The following is a 16,396-nucleotide window of genomic DNA, read 5'->3' on the forward strand; positions in this document are numbered from 1 at the left end:
AAAGACGACTGACTCTCTGTGGGTAATGCAGACAGGGGCCACCCCAGTCACAGAAGAGAAAGAGGAGAAACCCACTGCGGGGAGATGGGGTGGGCAGGACGGGCCTGCGGAGCACTGGAGAACCCCCACCTCTCCCTTCCTTTCAGCCCTAGGGCCTCCTGCTCCTAGAGGAGCCCGGGAGGGAGGCTGGGCAGCCATAGGAGGGCCTGCACTTCTTCCTAGGCTGTGAAGATTGGCCCCAGGCTTGAGCCCAGCCTTAGAAAGGTCGCTGGGATTCCCGAGGTCATGGGCAACGTTCCAGCCTCGTGGAGCAAGAGCCAAGTTAACCACTGTCACCTCTGGACACTAGAGCACGCGGGGGTACATCTCGGGCTACTGCAGCTGGCGGGCCAGTCTACACTGGGCGCCTTGCGCTTGGGCCTCCATATTGAGATTAATTGAAAAATACGTTTCCGACCTACGAAAATGTTTATCTGTTTTCATCAGAGGGATCACACTGTAATGAATATATTTACATCTCATTTCAAGAAAGGCAGGAAAGATCGCTGAGCTCTCCGAGGCAGCTCGTCTCCCCTCCCCCTCGGAATCCTGGTTGCAGCCCACCCCACCCCAATCCGGATCCGGCAGCCAGTGGGGCTCCCTGATACTTCTTGGGAAGCGGTCAGGGGTTAACTATGGACTCTCCCCAACCCCTCCTGCTTTAGGTGTCCAACCTGCAGGGAAGTCAACACAGGCCCTAAGACGTTATTCCTGGGCGTGGTGCAGAGGATGCGGCCCGGGGAGGGATAAAACGGGCCCCAGTGGCTCCATATCCTACCTGCCTGGCCGCCCTAGCTCAGGCCGGTCCCCAGGCTGGCCCAGGCTGCGGATCGTGGGCCTGCAGTGGCATCTTCACAGAGAGTGCGGCACTGCCCATGCTGCGCTGCACCCAGAATATTAAAAACCACAAGCGGGTTGGAGTGTAGGAGCTTGTTAATGCATTTGGTGGCAGGGGGTGCCGGGGAGACGTGGAGACTTCCAGATAGCACACTGAAAGCAAAACATTGCCAGTGACTTCTGAAAGTGAAGCTCTTCCCTCATCCGGGCCTGTTTGGGGCTGAGGGAAGGGGGAGGGGTGAGAGGTGTTATTTTAAAAGATCTGGCTTTATTAATACGTTAAGAAAGAGCTCCCTTGGCAGTATGTGTTCTCGCAGCGCCCGCTCTGATCCTATAAAACATTCATGCTCCGAAAGCTGTTACAGAGAGCTGACCCCCAAGCACACCCACCGACAGGCCTCAGCGGGAGGCTTCTGCCCTCAAAGGGCCACTAGGGCCCAAATACCTCTTCTGTGAAGAACCCGCTCCAGCCCTCTGACTCCCAGGTTCCGGGTCCACGCCCCTAAGTGCCACAAGCGGGGCGGGGCAGGGGTTCCTTTCACCCATCCGAGTTCCAGGACCCTTCTGAGAACCCATGTCACAGGGTCTGGAGTGAAGGGCAAACCACAGCCAGATCTTCAGTGGACGATAAGGGGGAGCAAAGCCAGGACTCGCAGCGCTGAGGCCCCAACTGTCTCCCAGAGCTGGAGAGAGGCGGGATCTACCAGCGCCGGGCTCAGTGGCGTCTGAACGGCCCACTCCCGTCACCCCCACGTCCCGCTCTCCATGTCCCTCTGTAGCTTCTCCAGCTCAGCAAGTTCCCACCTGCAGTAAAGCCCCGGTTGCCGCCGCCAGACACTGAAGCCGGCTGCGCCCCCGGTGCTTGGTGCCTGGAGACTCACCGGGCGCGCGACTCTGCCTACACCACTCCCTGGCCCAACTGAGCACGGGACCGCCCGCAGCCCACCAGGTCTCAACGGCTGAAGTCAGCGACCAAGGCGCCCTGCCTCCCCGCGGACCCCAGCCCATGTGGAGCCTGGCCCTCCGCATTTACAAAACCAAGGTAGCAGCTTGGTTTTTGGAAATGAATCTAACCAACTTTGTAGTAGACTTTAAAAGTCGCCCCTTTTACACACCAAAACCTTCAATTCTAATAATAGTTGAGGTGGAAATTAACCAAGGAGTTCTCTTCCACGGATAACATCTATCAAGCAACCAGACACAGGGGTTTTGCTAAATTCTTTTATTTTTGTTTAAATTTTCACTTCAATTTTAATTCTTGAAGAACAGCCTCGACAACATATATCGCACTCATTATAAGAAGCAAAGGGTTATATCAAAAATTATTAGTATAGAATCACAGGAAATCTGGTTTGGAACCAGAAAAAAATACAAAACAGATATAGATACATAGACACAGGACAATTTTTTATAATTATTTGGAAAATGTTATTTTCCCCTAATTCTTGTTTCCTTTTTCTTTATGCGCATACGATGTTTAAATTTTACAAAAAATGAAAATAAAGACTAGTATTTTACAAAATGAATAACAATGTTCAGTGTGTGTGTGTTTCTACATAGGCTTCAGTCCACTTCCATATGTGTTGTTCCTGTACAGAATATATCCACATCCGTCCACAATAAATCCTGGAAGGTCCATTAGTTTCCTTCTGTTTTATTAAAATTCTCATGGTCCTCTCTTCCAATTTGTTTTTCTTTTTTTCACCAGACAGACACAAGGTTCTTTTTTTTGTTTGTTTTGTTTTTCCTCGCCAATGTGCTCACAGATCTGATCCTAAAAGAGTCTCTTTTTCCCATGCTTTGTAGCTCGGGTTGTATTTCTGCTGGGTGGGCTGCTCCTGTCTTGGCCCTCCTCCCTCCCGCCCAGCCTGCCTGGCCCGCTGCACTTCCCGGTGTCCCCGCGGCTTTGGAGTCCTTGGCCCAGGTGGGTCCTCTGAGTCTCTAGGGGGACGGGGCAGGTGGGAAGCGCCCAAGGTCTAGGAGCACTGGATGGACATGTAAGGCCAGTTGAAGCTGCTCCCAGACAGTAACATATCGCGGATGAGAGTTTCGATGGGGGTTTTACCTACCAAACGGACGAAGAAGAGCTGCTCGATGACGGAGGAGGACACGGTGCGCAGCGAGGGCAGTCGCAGCAGCAGTTTGCCAAAACGGCTGGGCTGGTTGGGGTACTGGCTCCTCACGTACTCCTCCAGTGCGCACTGCGACTTCTCCTGCAGGCTCTCGATGTGGGCCGCATCCGACAGGCCACAGGCGTCTGCCCGAGCAGCCACAGGAGGGAGAGACAGGGAAAGGGAGCACACGGTTAGGCTGACAAATAGCAAAGGCAAAATAAGCCATCAATTTTTTTTAAGGAGAAAATGGAAAATAAAAAAGAAGTAAAAGAGAAAAGAAAAATTCACCCTCCTATACCTCTCCATCTCCTTCTTCATTCCCTCCTCCCCCGCCCCCAATACAATACATATAAAAATAAATCAAACCCCCACCAAGCCTAGGGGAGCTGGAGAGAGAGGCACACACATGCAGAGGCAGAAACCTCTCTAGTCCCTTTGTTTTTCCTCTTTCAGCTTTGGATTAAATAATGTACAATGCTGGAACCATGTTTGCTGCACTTAACAACCTGTCCTCGGCCTGCAAGGGAGCATCTTTCTGGCCGTGCTCATTAACTTTTGCCCCGTTTGCCTCTGATCTGGGGGTGTTCAGTACCCCTTAGGAAATATGCAGCCTGAAGGCAGTTCTTAAAGGATTCCTGGAGTCCCCTCTCAAACCCAAACCACCCCAACCAGAAACCTCAAGGAGAACCTAGATTGTGTAGTGAACAAACACATGGGAGGGGGTAAGGAATCATGGGCTGGCAGTGCCTGGAATCAGATGAAGCCCATGCTTTAGCAATATAGGATTTGAGATCCGTTATCTATGCAAGAAAGGACTCTGCAGCAAATCCTTGGTGAGGGTGTACACTTCTATCTATACCTTAGATCAAGTAATTGAAAATTGGTCACATCTCTGTAAGCTGTATAATAATCAGGAAGAATATGACTCAGTTACTCCAGGCTGCAGAAAGGCGACATCTTCAGCAATCAGACACAAAGCTAGGCTACAGGCAGCAGCAGCTGCTGCTTCAGAACTGGGGGGGTAGGGGGGATGTGGGTGGTGGGGAGTTGAGGGGGGACTTGGGGGGAGATAAGCTTTTGGTGGCAGGACCAAGGGAGAAAAAGGCACCTCCGCACAATGACAGCACCTCAAAATCTGTGTGCTTAGTTCATGTCAACCAAGGCCCTTCTTGGTCCTCTAAAAGTATTTCAGGACAGCAGATTATATTATATCAACTAACTAGAGGCAAGCATAGGGAGGGAAAGATGGAATAAGAGGAATGGAGTAAAGGCATCCTCTCCTAGTTCAAATACCCACTTGTTTCTTATATTAATAATAAATATTTAAAAAAACCAGGAAGATCACAGAGGAGCCCTTAGCCAGTCAGGAGGTTGACTAGAGATCAAAGGCAGAATTTGCTAATATATAGATCTGGGAAAAAATTGATGCATGGCAATGCCCCCAAAATGACATTGTATAATTTTGAATGGGCAAGTGTGACCCTAAGAAGACACAACAAATGATTCAAAGTGAAACCTGTGTCTGCTGAGTTTCTGAGCTTTATGACCTTATATTTCAAGAACTGAGATTTACAAAGCATTCTAACACCTTCATCTACAAGGCTATGGCCTCGAGCAAAAATACAAATAAAACTAGTGATAATTCAAGAACTTCTGAGGCAAGTCCCCTTTGACCTCAGATACAGACTAGGTTCCTCTCAGATGTCTAATTACTCCAGCCAGCCAGTTGGGTATATCCACACTGGTCTGATATGGGAAGCCAAATGAGACTTTATGGCTATTAGGGCCAGGGCAGCAAGAGCTCTGTGGGGCTTTGCTGCTTAGAGAGGGGACCGTGAGTTTGGCCCTGCTTGCTAACCTGGCCCTGATGAATGACCCTCACTCAGACCCAGACCCATAATTACATAGAGCTTGCTTTACATGCATTATCTGCCCACATGCTTATGGATCATTCTCAGCCCTAGACAATGCAGTGTGAAAAGGACCCCTTGGTACCCCGGCAGATTTTTTTTTTTTTTAAGATCCATCTGGCATCCCCTCAGCTCAGTAAAATATCTATCTGACATTTATGATTAGGGTCCCTGGAGTACAAGGTCACTTCCCGACTCCCAAACAGGCCGCTCCAAGAGAGACAAGAAGCCCAGGAAAGGCCTGCCTGGGTCCTGTGCTGGTTGCTTCCATTTCTTCCCTCCTTTGGAGGTGAATGCCTGTAGCTGGGCCTGCCTGCCAGGTACCAGCCAGCTAGCTCTGTGGCTTCCCTCCAGCAGGAGCCCTGGTTCTGGCCTGGCTTCCCAGTCTGGAAATTCATTCACCCCTTTGCAACAGGATTCCCCCAACTGTGGACAGAAGGTATGAGCTCCCAGATCAACTAGGGGGTAGTGGTGACAAAGCTAGGTGACCAGGGGGTGTAATACAGTATATATTTATGCTCCATGAGTTATACCCCAGATAAGAAAATGAGGCAGAATGTGCAAAATCCATGTCACACTTTTTATACGGTAGTGTCAATGTGGGAACTCTCAATATTTCTTCTACAGTGTATGGAAAAGAAATTATGTAAATAAATAACCATTACTGCTCAGGCCCTCCTGGCCTAGCCTTTGTAGTGCAGAGAATGTATTTCATGTTGTGCATTCAGAAGAGTTTAGTGTTCAGGAAATATAGATGTAATCAGCTGCCATAACTAGAAATCAAAGTTATTATTGTGCTGAAAATGGATTTATTGTATTTATGTTAACTAGATGGCTCCTTTCAGAGAAAGTCTCATTTATTTGAAGAAATATTTAGGTGTATGAACTAATGAATTTTTTAAAAAGTAAGTTCAGGTCATGACCTAGTCCTTGGATGCAGTCCAGAATATTAAGGATTAAACATACCATCCGGAGGCCAAATGTGAAAACCACCACGGGGGACCCCCGTGCCAGCTTCAAATACTTAGCCAAAGCAAACCACATTGGACAATATGTCTAAAACTGTCTTTTCCATCATTCAAAGTTTGCTTAAAAGTTGGATGACTTTGAGAAGGCTTCCCATGAATTCCCTTCTGGCTAGCAATCAAAACAAGTTTAGTCAAAAGTGGAAATGTGTTGCATGGGAGGGGGGAGGTGAATTACTACTGACAGCTCTATTTCCATTTTCAGATATTCTGCTTGCAATTTTCCAACAAAATAATGTTATTGTTCATTTCTAGGCACTCCTTGCACCTTGAAGACTTGATTCAAGAAACTTCTTTGGAAAACTTTTTAAATGAACACTTTTCACAGGAATGTTTTAGTATGGAAAGTTAAAAGGAAAGCATGAATAATTCCACAATGTTTCCCTGCAGCCTGCACAGTCCTCACCTCTCTCTGGGAAAGGGCATGAGATTAGCAAAGTCAAGGGGGTTCAAAGAACCTTAGGGGGTGTAAGGAAAAGAGAGGAGAGACCTTTCCTGAGAAAACGTCTGTCCAGTTCCAAGTCACATTTCTGCTTCAAGACACCTTGCTGGATGAGATTTTCAAACCCCAGCTTCCCTGACACTGGCTTGCTTCCTGACGAATTTGGCTAAAGAGCCTGGTAGTAGAGAGCCAGCCAGGCCCCAGGCCTGCCAGAGCTGAGGCAGCCTGGTTGCTGCTTCCCAGGCTCTTTGTCACTTTTGAAAAACACGTTTCCATCAAGAAGACTTATTAAGATAAAATGCATTCAAACACGGAGGAGGCTATTCCATAAATCTTCCATTTGTTTTAAGGTTTGCACTTTATCCTCTTGGAAAGAATAACTCCCTCTCTCACTAGCAGACCTGCATTTGCACTGAAAGTAAAAGGGGGGCAGTCCAAGTCCATTGCTCTGGCCACCCTGCATACAAATGAGATGCTCTTGTCTAAATAAATTATCTGCTGTTCAGATCGATATTAATACTACATTTGCTACATTACAATATTGTGCAAATTTAAGAGTCATTTTAATACAATGTAAATACAATTCTTCACGCATGAAAGCCAAGAAATATTGATAGATTATACCATTGCTTACTGTTCAACGAGGCCTTATGAAAGGGATTTTGCTATCTCTGTTCAAGAATGGTTTTAATTTGGCCATTGGAAAGCCTGGCTCTAGGATAGATTTATTAGGATGGTTTATTTGTTCTCCGAATGGAGGAATTAAAAACAATACTGCCAATAATGGTGGTAAAACTGCAGCTAACCCTACTCACAGTGGGCAGGGCCCAAGACCCAGTCTAAGCAGCACTACTTGCCACCAGCCTCCTCTCTGGCTTTGTCTCTATTTCTCCCCATTACCTGCTTTCCTGGGTGTTTATATGTTTCCCTCTTACAGGTTACAATAATAAAAAGCGGGCAATGTTCTCAGAGGCTCAGACCAGAGCCCTTCAAAGGAAATGTTAATGCACTTTTCTGGAAGTTAATTTGAACCATCTATCATAAGAGAAATTGTTAACATGCATGTTACCACTGCCTACACATAATTTGATATTTTTTAAGGCACTCTTAAATTTCCAATGTTCATGTGTTTTGCATAGCTTTGGAATTCATCTTCAGGCGGGGAATCCTCCCATACTTGCGGGTTCTACAGCATTGCTTTTGTTTTTTATCTTTCTTGTTTAGATCGAATCCGTTTTTTACGACCCTCAATAACCTCAGCAACTGCAAACATGAATGGTTTCCGATAAGGGAAAATCAGGCAGCGATAAAGCGGGATTATTATGATTTATTTGTGCGTATTCTTCTCTTTCCACCTCTCTCTGTGTCTCTCTGTGTCGGGAAACTCATTCAAGGAGAGTGCCACACAGGGTAAGAAGCCACATTCCCACGTTCTCTTCCTTCCCTCGCCTCCCCCAGAAACGCTGAGCTCTGGCTCACACATAACACGCACCACACACAGACACACACACAGAGACACACACACACACACACACACACGCGCGCGCGCGCAGCCAGACGGATCCACAGCACCGCCCCCCCCGCCTCAGACACACACCCTCGGCAGCCGCGGCCCCACGTAGGGGTCCGGGCGACTAGGCCCGGCCGCCCGCCGGCCGCACCCGCGCCGCCTCGGTTCCCGCACCGCCGCGCTCCCAAGATGGCAGCGGCGCGGCCAGCCGGTCACCGCGCGGGGGTCACAGACCCGGGCCAGGCTCAGTGTCCAGCGAGGGCCCGGCCCGCCCCGCACCGGCCGCGCGGGAGGCTCCGAAGGCCAGGCCCGGGCGGCGCGGGGCCTGCGCTCGCTGCCGGCGCGGCCTGCCCTCCCCGCGACCGCAGCCTCACCTGACGTGAACAGCACGATGGCTTTGAGGCAGCTGTACTCGGCCGAGTCGACGTGCAGCGCCTTGAGCTTCTCCACCTGCTCCTGGAAGATGCGGATGTGGTCCATGAAGGCCACGACGCGGTCGGCGGACATGGGCGAGGCATGCAGGCCGGCGGCGGCCAGCAGCGGCGCCACGTGCAGCGGCATAGAGCACTGGGCCGCGTTGAGCACGAACAGCTCGCTCCAGGTGAGGCGTAGCAGGGACACCTGGTCGGTGATCTGCAGATCCGGGAAGAAGGGGATGTTGCGGGCCCACTCGACGGCGCTGAAGAGCAGGCGCGCGGCCAGCTCGCAGATGTTCTCGATGCCCATAATGTTGTTGGGCTGCATGCACTGGCTGCCGTAGCGCGACGTGGGGTAGGGCTCGGCGCGCAGCAGCAGCGAGATGTAGCCGGACAGGTAGCAGTGGCCGTTGAGGGGGTCCCCGTTGGTGAGTGCGTACTGGCCTGGATTGGGCTGGGTTGGAGGCATTCTTCCTCGCTGAACCGCTGACAAAAAGAAAGAGAGAAAAGAGGCAATGTGCATCCAGGGAGCTTGCGAACATTGCCGCGCCGCAGCGTACCCAACACAATGCAGAAGCTCTTCCCGCAGCCACACGCGCCCCGCGTATCTTCTCCGGCTCGCTCTCACAGTCCACACCGCTAGGAGATCTGGGGTGAGGCCCTCCAGCTCCACAGCTCAATGTGTCCAGCCACTGCCTGAGCCTCTGGCCACCTCAGCCCCGCCGGAGCTAGGCCTGACTCCAGGGCCCCAACCCTGGCAAGGTCAAGAAAGTGTCATCCAACCCCTAAGCCACCACGGGGGAACACACAGATAAATGAAACCCCACTCACCCCTCCAGAATGAAAAAAAAAAAAAAAAATCAGGGTTAAAAAAAAGGCGAAACCGGAGAAAGGTTGTGGTTCTAGGCAAATGCCTAGCGGCCTCCTCATTTGCAAGCAAGCAGCGTTTTGCTGATAAAATGTTTCCACATTCTCTTAAAATGCTATAGAATAATTCTTAAAATAGACACAAGTTACATATCCTACTAACCACTTACAACTTTTGAGTAGAGAACAAGTATCCTGCACCCCTCCCTTCTCCCCTCCTCCCTGTCGCCCCATACAAAGTTCTCACTATTAAAAGCAACAGAAAATTGAAAATTTTCAAGAAAAAAAGTTGAACTTACAGTAGCCAAACATTATTGAAAAAAGTAGGAAATATAATTAATGTCTGTCCTGCGCGGTGCCACTGCAACCTGCAGCCAGCTTTTGCCCAGTGAATGCACGAGCTTTCAACTGCAAAAACACTGGATTCATTAACCATCTGAATGCAAAACGTAAGCATGCTTTGAGTTCTTAAAGCTGACCAAAGTTTTTTTTTTTTTTTTTTAAATGTGTATGTTTTACTTCAACAGTGCCAGCGTTTTAAATTGCCATATAAACAAAGACAACTTTAGGAAAAGTTAGGGCTACTGAACTCTTCCCCCAACACATTAATATAGATATGTTCATGTACATGTAGCTATCTTATTTCAGGTTTTGTTCTATTTTCTTAAGTTTGCTTTGATTCTAATTTTAATGCAAGTTCCAGTGCAATTGAAGCTCTTGAAACATAATGGCTAGAATACTTTTTTCTAATTATAGTTTTGAACTTGGCAGTTATTTTTCAATTAAGTGAGAGTACAATTCAAAGTTTTTTTTTTTTCAGATGCCTACAAAATCTCCCTGGAGCTAGAAATGAAGTAGTCATATTTGTCTGCTCCTTGAGATCTGAAGGAATTCAATTTCTTTTCTTGTGGCATATAAAATATAATTTTAAAGTCAATTACAAGAAGGAGTAATCTGCATTCTGCAAAATTGACTGGTTCGCTAATTTGACTATAAGACATCTTTAATGATTGTCAAGAGATAAACTTTAACTGTAAACGGCTAAATATATTTATAAGAAAAGTACTGCATCTCTTGCCACATGAACATGAAGCATATCCAAATACAACATCAAAAGTTGTGTTTTTTTTTTTAAAAAAAACAAACCCATACAACACAGGGATTAAATGATGTGGAAGCTCATGCCAGCTGCAGTCTATGCATTACGGCCAAATCAGAAGGATCGGTAAATGCCGTTGTAAATTGTAATTTGTATGCAGTATTTAAGCAGAGGGTGGAGTTTGATGAAGAAATAAAACGAGTATCATGCTTTAAAAAAAATGACACAACTATGAAAGCACGGTTCAGTCACAAACTTTCCTTTCAAAGTAGAGGGGTGAAAACAAGGCCACAGCTCTGGAGGAGGCGGCCCCAGCTCCGTGAAGAAGAGAGGGAACCAGTGAACGGGCCAGAAGCCCCCCTTCCCCCCTAATTAGACCTACAAGTGCAATAAATCTCACTCCTCTTTTTCCGAGCTAAGCTTCCAAAAGGATGATGGCAGCAATGAATCTATGGTTCAGGGTACTCCAGCCCCCAGCCCTCCCCCATTTTAAATAAAGGGTATGAAGAGGTGGAGGGAAAAGTGGAATGAAAAAAAACCACAGAAACAGAGTTTTCTGGGGGAAATAAGCACCCCTCCCCAAGTTCATGCCAGCACAGCCTTAAGCAGCCTCACGCACACGCGGGAAAGAGACACACACCGAGCACATCCAAGACAGAGGGAAGAAGGGGATTTTAAGCCACAGCTCACGATCTCAGGGACACAATCCTGAGCAGGCAGCGGGCGGGGTGGGGGAGCCGGGGAGATGAGCGCAGGCCGGGAGGGGGAGGCAGCGGCAGCGAGCTGGGGAGGGCGGGGGGAGACGCCGGGGGAGGAAGGCAGCCGGGAGAAGGAAAGCTGGGACGGGCCGGGACCACAGGAGCCCCAGCCCCACACAGCAACCACCCGGGCGAGAAAGAAAGAAAGAGCCAGGGAGGCGGGCGAAGCGCGGGGAGAGAAGCAGAGAAGAAATATTCACCTTCCCGCCTCATGCCCACTTTGAGGCACTTCTTGAGGCGGCAGTATTGGCACTGGTTGCGGTGGTGCTGGTCGATGGGACAGTTCCTGTTGGCACGGCATGTGTAAGTTAAGTTCCTGCGGACGCTCCTCTTGAAGAAACTTTTGCAGCCCTCGCAGGTGAATTGGCCGTAGTGCTTGCCGCTCGACTTGTCCCCGCACACCACGCACTCGATGTGCTGCTGGCTCTGGCCCGAACCGGGCGGGCCCTGGCCCTTGTCCCCCGCCGTGCCGGGGGTGGCGGGCGCTCCGGGCTGGCCCGGGGTCTGCGGCGTGTGCGGCGCGCCCGAGCCCGCCTGCTGCTGCTGCTCGCCGGCGCCGCCGCCGCCGCCGCGGGCCGCCTGCGCTGCGGGGTTGGGGCCGCCGGGGTTGCCCCCGGCCACGTCGTCCTGCGGATCTCGCCAGCTGCTAACTACCATTGCCATATCTTTGGGCCCGGGGAGCGCTGGGGGGAGCCGAGCTGCTCGCCGAGGGCCGCGGGGCGCGCGGGCGCGCTGGGAGGGGAAGGGGAAGGGGAAGGGGGGAGGGGGAGGGGGCGGGGGGGCCCGCCGGGCGCCCCGGGGTCGCAGGAGCCGAGCCCGAGCCGGACACCGGCCGCTGCCTCCGCCGCCGCCGCCGCTGCCGCCGCTACTGCCTCGGCCGCCCCGCTGCTGCTGCGCGCCCGCCCGCCCTGCTGGCGTTTTGTTGTGGTTCCTGCTGTTTTCTTTCTCTCTTTTTGCAGCCCCCCCAGGCTCTCAGGCTCCCCCCCCAACACCCCTGCTCCCCTCGCCCGCTCCCCCCGCGCTCCGTTCCTGGGGGGGCCGCGCTCTCCTTCCCCCCTCCCCACCCCCCGGCGAGCAAGCTCCCTTCTCTCGCTTTTTTCTTCTTCCCCAAGTTGCAAAATCAGAAATGGCACAGGCGGCAGCCGGGAGCGGCGCGGGGCGCAGCGCCGGGGGCGGCGGGCATGGGCCACGGCGCGCGCACACACTCGCCCTCCGCCTCGCCCGCACCCCCGCGCACACACACACTCGCACACACAGTCGCTCACCCGCGCCGGGCGCCCGCCCGCCGGCCGCTCGGGCTACGCGCAGCGCGCGGGCTGAGCCGACATAGAGGAAGCCGGCGAGGGCGGAGGCGGCGGCGGCGGCGGCGGAGGAGGAGGTCGCGGCTGCAGGCGCCTCTGGAGCTGCCGCCGGAGCTGCTGCGGCGAGCGCCGCTGGAGGAGCCGCGGCCCGGGCCGGAGTCCGAGCAGGAGTCGGGGCCGCAGCCGGAGCGCGAGCGGAGGCCGGGGCCGCCCGCGGCGCCGCCGCTGTCCCGGCGGGAGCCCTCGCCGGGCTCGGGAGTGCGGGGAGCGCGGTGAGCCGAGCAGGGCGCTGGGCGAGGCTGCCGGCGGCGATCAGGGCGCGCGGGTGTCGGGGGGCCAGGTCCAGGGCCGGACGCAGCCAGCCATTCAGGAAGGCAGCGCTGGAGAGCGGGAGGCAGCCGGCGAGGAAGATCACACACTTTGCTCTTTTTGTTGTGCCGGTGGCGCCGGGCTCTCGCTGCCTTCTTCTTTCGGGAGGTGACGGAAGGGGGAGAAAAATACGGGATAATTCACGCCGGCGACGAAATCACAGCGAAATAGAAAAAATAAAAATCAGAAGAAAATAATTGCCAAAAAAAGGAAAAAGGAAAAGCGAGAGAGACATCCAAAGTAGGTCGAATAAATAATCCTCTTCTTTTCCTCTTTCTTGCTCCTTCTTCTGCTTCTTCTGCTATAACACACAGAGCTAGTTAAAAAAACCCTGGAGATCGCCCAAAAATGTTCTTTTTTTAGTATTTTAAATAAGTGCTCTTCAGCCGGCAACCAACACCCTCCCTCCAAAAAAAATCATATATGTATAAAATAACGATAAGAAGAATACGAAGGGGGTGCCTCCTCCTCCTCCTCCTCCTTTTTTTTTCTTTAAGTTTAGCCCTCTCTCTTCTGCAGGAATGGAGTAAAAGAGACAAGGAGGAGGGAGAAAAAGGAGAGAAAGGAGAAGAAGAAGGGGAAAACAACTAGTAGAATATGTAAGAAAAGAGAAAGAGAAGAGAGGTTCAGAGAAGAGAGGAGAGAGAGAGGAGAGGAGGGAGAGAGGGGGGAGAAAGGAGAGAGAGAGAGGAGAGAGAGAGAGAGAAGAGAAGAGAAGAAGAGAGAGAGAGAGAGACCCAAAAATTGAATGCGTTTAAACGGGAGGACTCGCAGAGCAATGTTTCCGAAAGGGGGATCTGCGCGAATGTCTGTATATAGTGAACTTTGACACTACTATTGAAACTGACACGTTTCTATGGAGATCGCTGCCTTATATGGAGCTCGTGTCAAGGAGCCAAGAGAAGGGCTGCTGGCAACTGATAATCAAAGGCGACTGACTGGTCAGAGCCCTGAATCGGGGGGAGAGAAAATGGGAGGCTAAGGTTAGCCAAGCCTCCTGCACGCCATTGGTTGGAGAGCCCCTCCCCCCTCCTCTTTTGCTTTCTTTCTCCCCCCCCCCCCACTTAGCTACCTACAGACTGGGATGGTGTGGGGAGGAGGAGAGAAAGTGAGGGAGGGGGGTGTGTTTCTGACAAGCGCAATTTACATTGAGATCGCCCTGCGCCGCTATTTACTCTGAGACCTGATTAGTATGGGTCGTCTATGGTCACACACATACACATACACACACACACACACACTTACGCTCACACCCCAGAGGGGGAAGGGATGACGAGGGGGAGAACGCCTAGCGATGGGCAAAAGGAGAATTAGAGGGAAATTATTTTGATTTCTTCTGAAAAGTTTTTAAAATTAGATTTTATGAGCGTGAAGAGAGTGTCATTGAAAATGTTTGGAAAAATTTTTAATGGGAATGAAACCCCCACCATTTTAATGATTTGTGAAATATACTGGATTTGGATTGTTTTCTTCTCTCACATATAAGCACAATCCAAGTCTGGATTCTGCTCATTTTATATCCTTTTTAGAAACAAGTAGAAACAGGGTAGGATCTCCCTATTTTTTGATCCAAAGTATACCTTGGTTTAAAAGGTTTAATGATGACAAAGCACACTCCTGGAATTTGCAGCTATTGCCACAAATTCGATCGGAATCAGGGGTTCCTATTTATCCCAAAGATGATTTTAAAAATAAACTTTCCAATCAATCCAATTTTTCCTTCTTTTTTTTTTTAATCACCTGGCTGTTCCAAACTCCAACAATGCTTCAATAATTATTAATAAAACAGTAGTAAGTCCCCATATTGTTGCAGGGTGGGGGGAGATTAGTGTGGCCAAGTCAGTCCCGGGAAAAGAGCAAACAAACGAGAAGATGGAGAGAGGGGGAGGCGGAGAGGGAGAGAGAAAAGGGGGAGGGGGAGAGAGAGAGGAGAGGAAAGGAAAGAGAGGAGAGAGGAGAGAGAGCGCGCGATATATTGAGAGAGAGAAGAGAGAGGGGAGAGAGAGAGCGCGAGATATTGAGAGAGAGACAGAAGAGAGGAGAGGGGAGAGAGAGGAGAGAGAGAGAGACCCAGAGAGAGAGAGAGAGACCCAGAGAGAGAGAGAGAGACCCAGAGAGAGAGAGAGAGGAGGAGGAGGAGGAGGAGGAGGAGGAGGGGAGAGAGAGAGAGAGAGAGAGAGAGAGAGAGAGAGAGAGAGAGAGAGAGAGAGAGAGAGAGAGAGACCGAGACCCCGATTCCTGAATCCTGAAGGTGATTGGTCGCGGGAGGAGGGGCAGGCGGGAGGAGCGGGTCCCGCGGCGGGGCTTGCAGGAATCGCTGGCTCCGGCTGCCACCTAGCGGACGGGAGCCGCTCCCGGGCGGCACACAGCCGAGTCCCTCCTCCCCTCCCCGCAGGCAGCCTGTGCCTTTTCTCCAAACGAAGACAGCACTTTGAAAATTCTTTCAATGGATTTTTTTTTCCTTGAAAGATCGTACTGGGGGAAAATGATACTTCTATTAGTTACATATTCTCCAATCGCATACTCGCACCCCCCTCGTTTTGAGATCGCTCCCCTAGGCAGGCTCAGGCGGGCGCGGAGCGGCGCGGAGTGACAAAGCCGCCGCTGCCGCCGCCGGGGGTGGGAGCCGCGCTCGCCCGCCCGCCCCTCGACTCGCGAGGGCGTAAAAGTTTGTCTCAGCTCGAGCATTCCTAGCGCCAACACGCCCTCAGGTAAAGGTGGAAGTAAATGGCCACGCTGTATTGACAGAGGTAGGGTTTGTTTTTTAATACTCGTTCTCACTTTAAGCCTCACCAGGGAGGGGTTTGGGAAGCACTGCGTGTTTGGGGAACGTTTTGCGCTTCCTGGTCTCTCCAGCCTACAAGTCGGGAGTCGGCGACCGCTTAGTGACGAGCGATCATTTTAAAGAGCAGAATAAAAGGCTTTCCCGTGCCTGCCCCACAGCCCCTCCAGCTCGAATAATGGAGAACTGTCAATGCACTCCGCGAGCGGTGGCCCATTGTACGCAGCTGATGGCGAGGAGGCGACTGGGGGTAGCAGGGGCTCCTTGCCCTCGTCCCTATGCCCAAATAAACGCGCAAACGCGCTCCCGACTTCTGGTCAGTTAAAAGGTGAAACGAACACGATTAAAATAGACCAAAAGAAAAGAAAGAAAAGAAAACCTTTCTATGTACAGATTCTAAATCGTACTCCCCGTACAGTCAGAGGCAGGGAGTCGAGGGCAGAGGCAGCAGGCGGAGAGAGGGAGATAGGGCGAGGGAAGGAGAACGCGGAGAGAGACGAAGGGAGTGGGAGACCAGCGACAGCGAGCGCCAGGGCACCGCAGGCACACTGGATGCCCGGTCCGCCGGCCCAGCCGCCCTCGGACCCTGGACCGTGCGTCGTGGGCACCAGAAACGAGACTCGGCCAAATCCTGCCTCACCAGGCAAGTAACATAATGGTTGTCGTTTCTCTTGAACTTGGGGTTGGTAACGGGCAGGGCCGGGAGGCAGTCTTGGCTCGCACGGCCTCCGCAGGCCGAGAGCAGAGTCTAGGCAGCCAGGGCGGGACGAGGAGAACTTTCTTCGGGGCCTGCTCGGGAGTTGCCCTCGCTCGGCCTCTGTCTCGCCGTAGCGCTAAGGCGAGGATCGCGGCCGCCGCGCCTCCTTGGAGGGGAGGATCGTGCCAGGCGAGCAGCAATCCACATTCAAAACAGGCTGCTCCCACCCC

At 51.7% G+C, this 16,396-nt stretch overlaps 2 protein-coding genes across 3 annotated transcripts in view; one reads left to right on the plus strand and one right to left on the minus strand.

The window, feature by feature from the left end:
* Nucleotides 1–2,083: 2,083 nt before the first annotated feature.
* NR2F1 (nuclear receptor subfamily 2 group F member 1) lies at nt 2,084–11,838 on the minus strand. 2 transcript variants are annotated; one of them, XM_034959794.4, is made up of 3 exons: nt 11,218–11,838; nt 8,252–8,779; nt 2,084–3,133 (listed from the first exon to the last, which is right to left on the minus strand). In XM_034959794.4, the coding sequence occupies exons 1-3, from the start codon at nt 11,678–11,680 to the stop codon at nt 2,853–2,855; spliced, it is 1,272 nt and encodes a 423-aa protein (XP_034815685.1). In that variant the 5' UTR covers nt 11,681–11,838; the 3' UTR covers nt 2,084–2,852. The 2 variants fall into 2 exon arrangements, with proteins under 2 accessions (XP_034815685.1, XP_034815686.1); XM_034959795.4 differs by lacking the exon at nt 11,218–11,838 and adding an exon at nt 9,460–9,604.
* The window catches only part of LOC134730423 (serine/arginine repetitive matrix protein 1-like), a 173,944-nt gene continuing 169,385 nt past the window's right edge, over nt 11,838–16,396 (plus strand). The window contains exon 1 of the mRNA XM_063604397.1: nt 11,838–12,590. Coding sequence (XP_063460467.1) covers nt 12,199–12,590 — 392 coding nt within the window. The 5' untranslated portion in view covers nt 11,838–12,198. The remainder of the gene's footprint in view (nt 12,591–16,396) is intronic.

This window comes from Pan paniscus, chromosome 4, assembly GCF_029289425.2.
Source record: "Pan paniscus chromosome 4, NHGRI_mPanPan1-v2.0_pri, whole genome shotgun sequence".
In the NCBI taxonomy this organism is placed as follows: domain Eukaryota; kingdom Metazoa; phylum Chordata; class Mammalia; order Primates; family Hominidae; genus Pan; species Pan paniscus.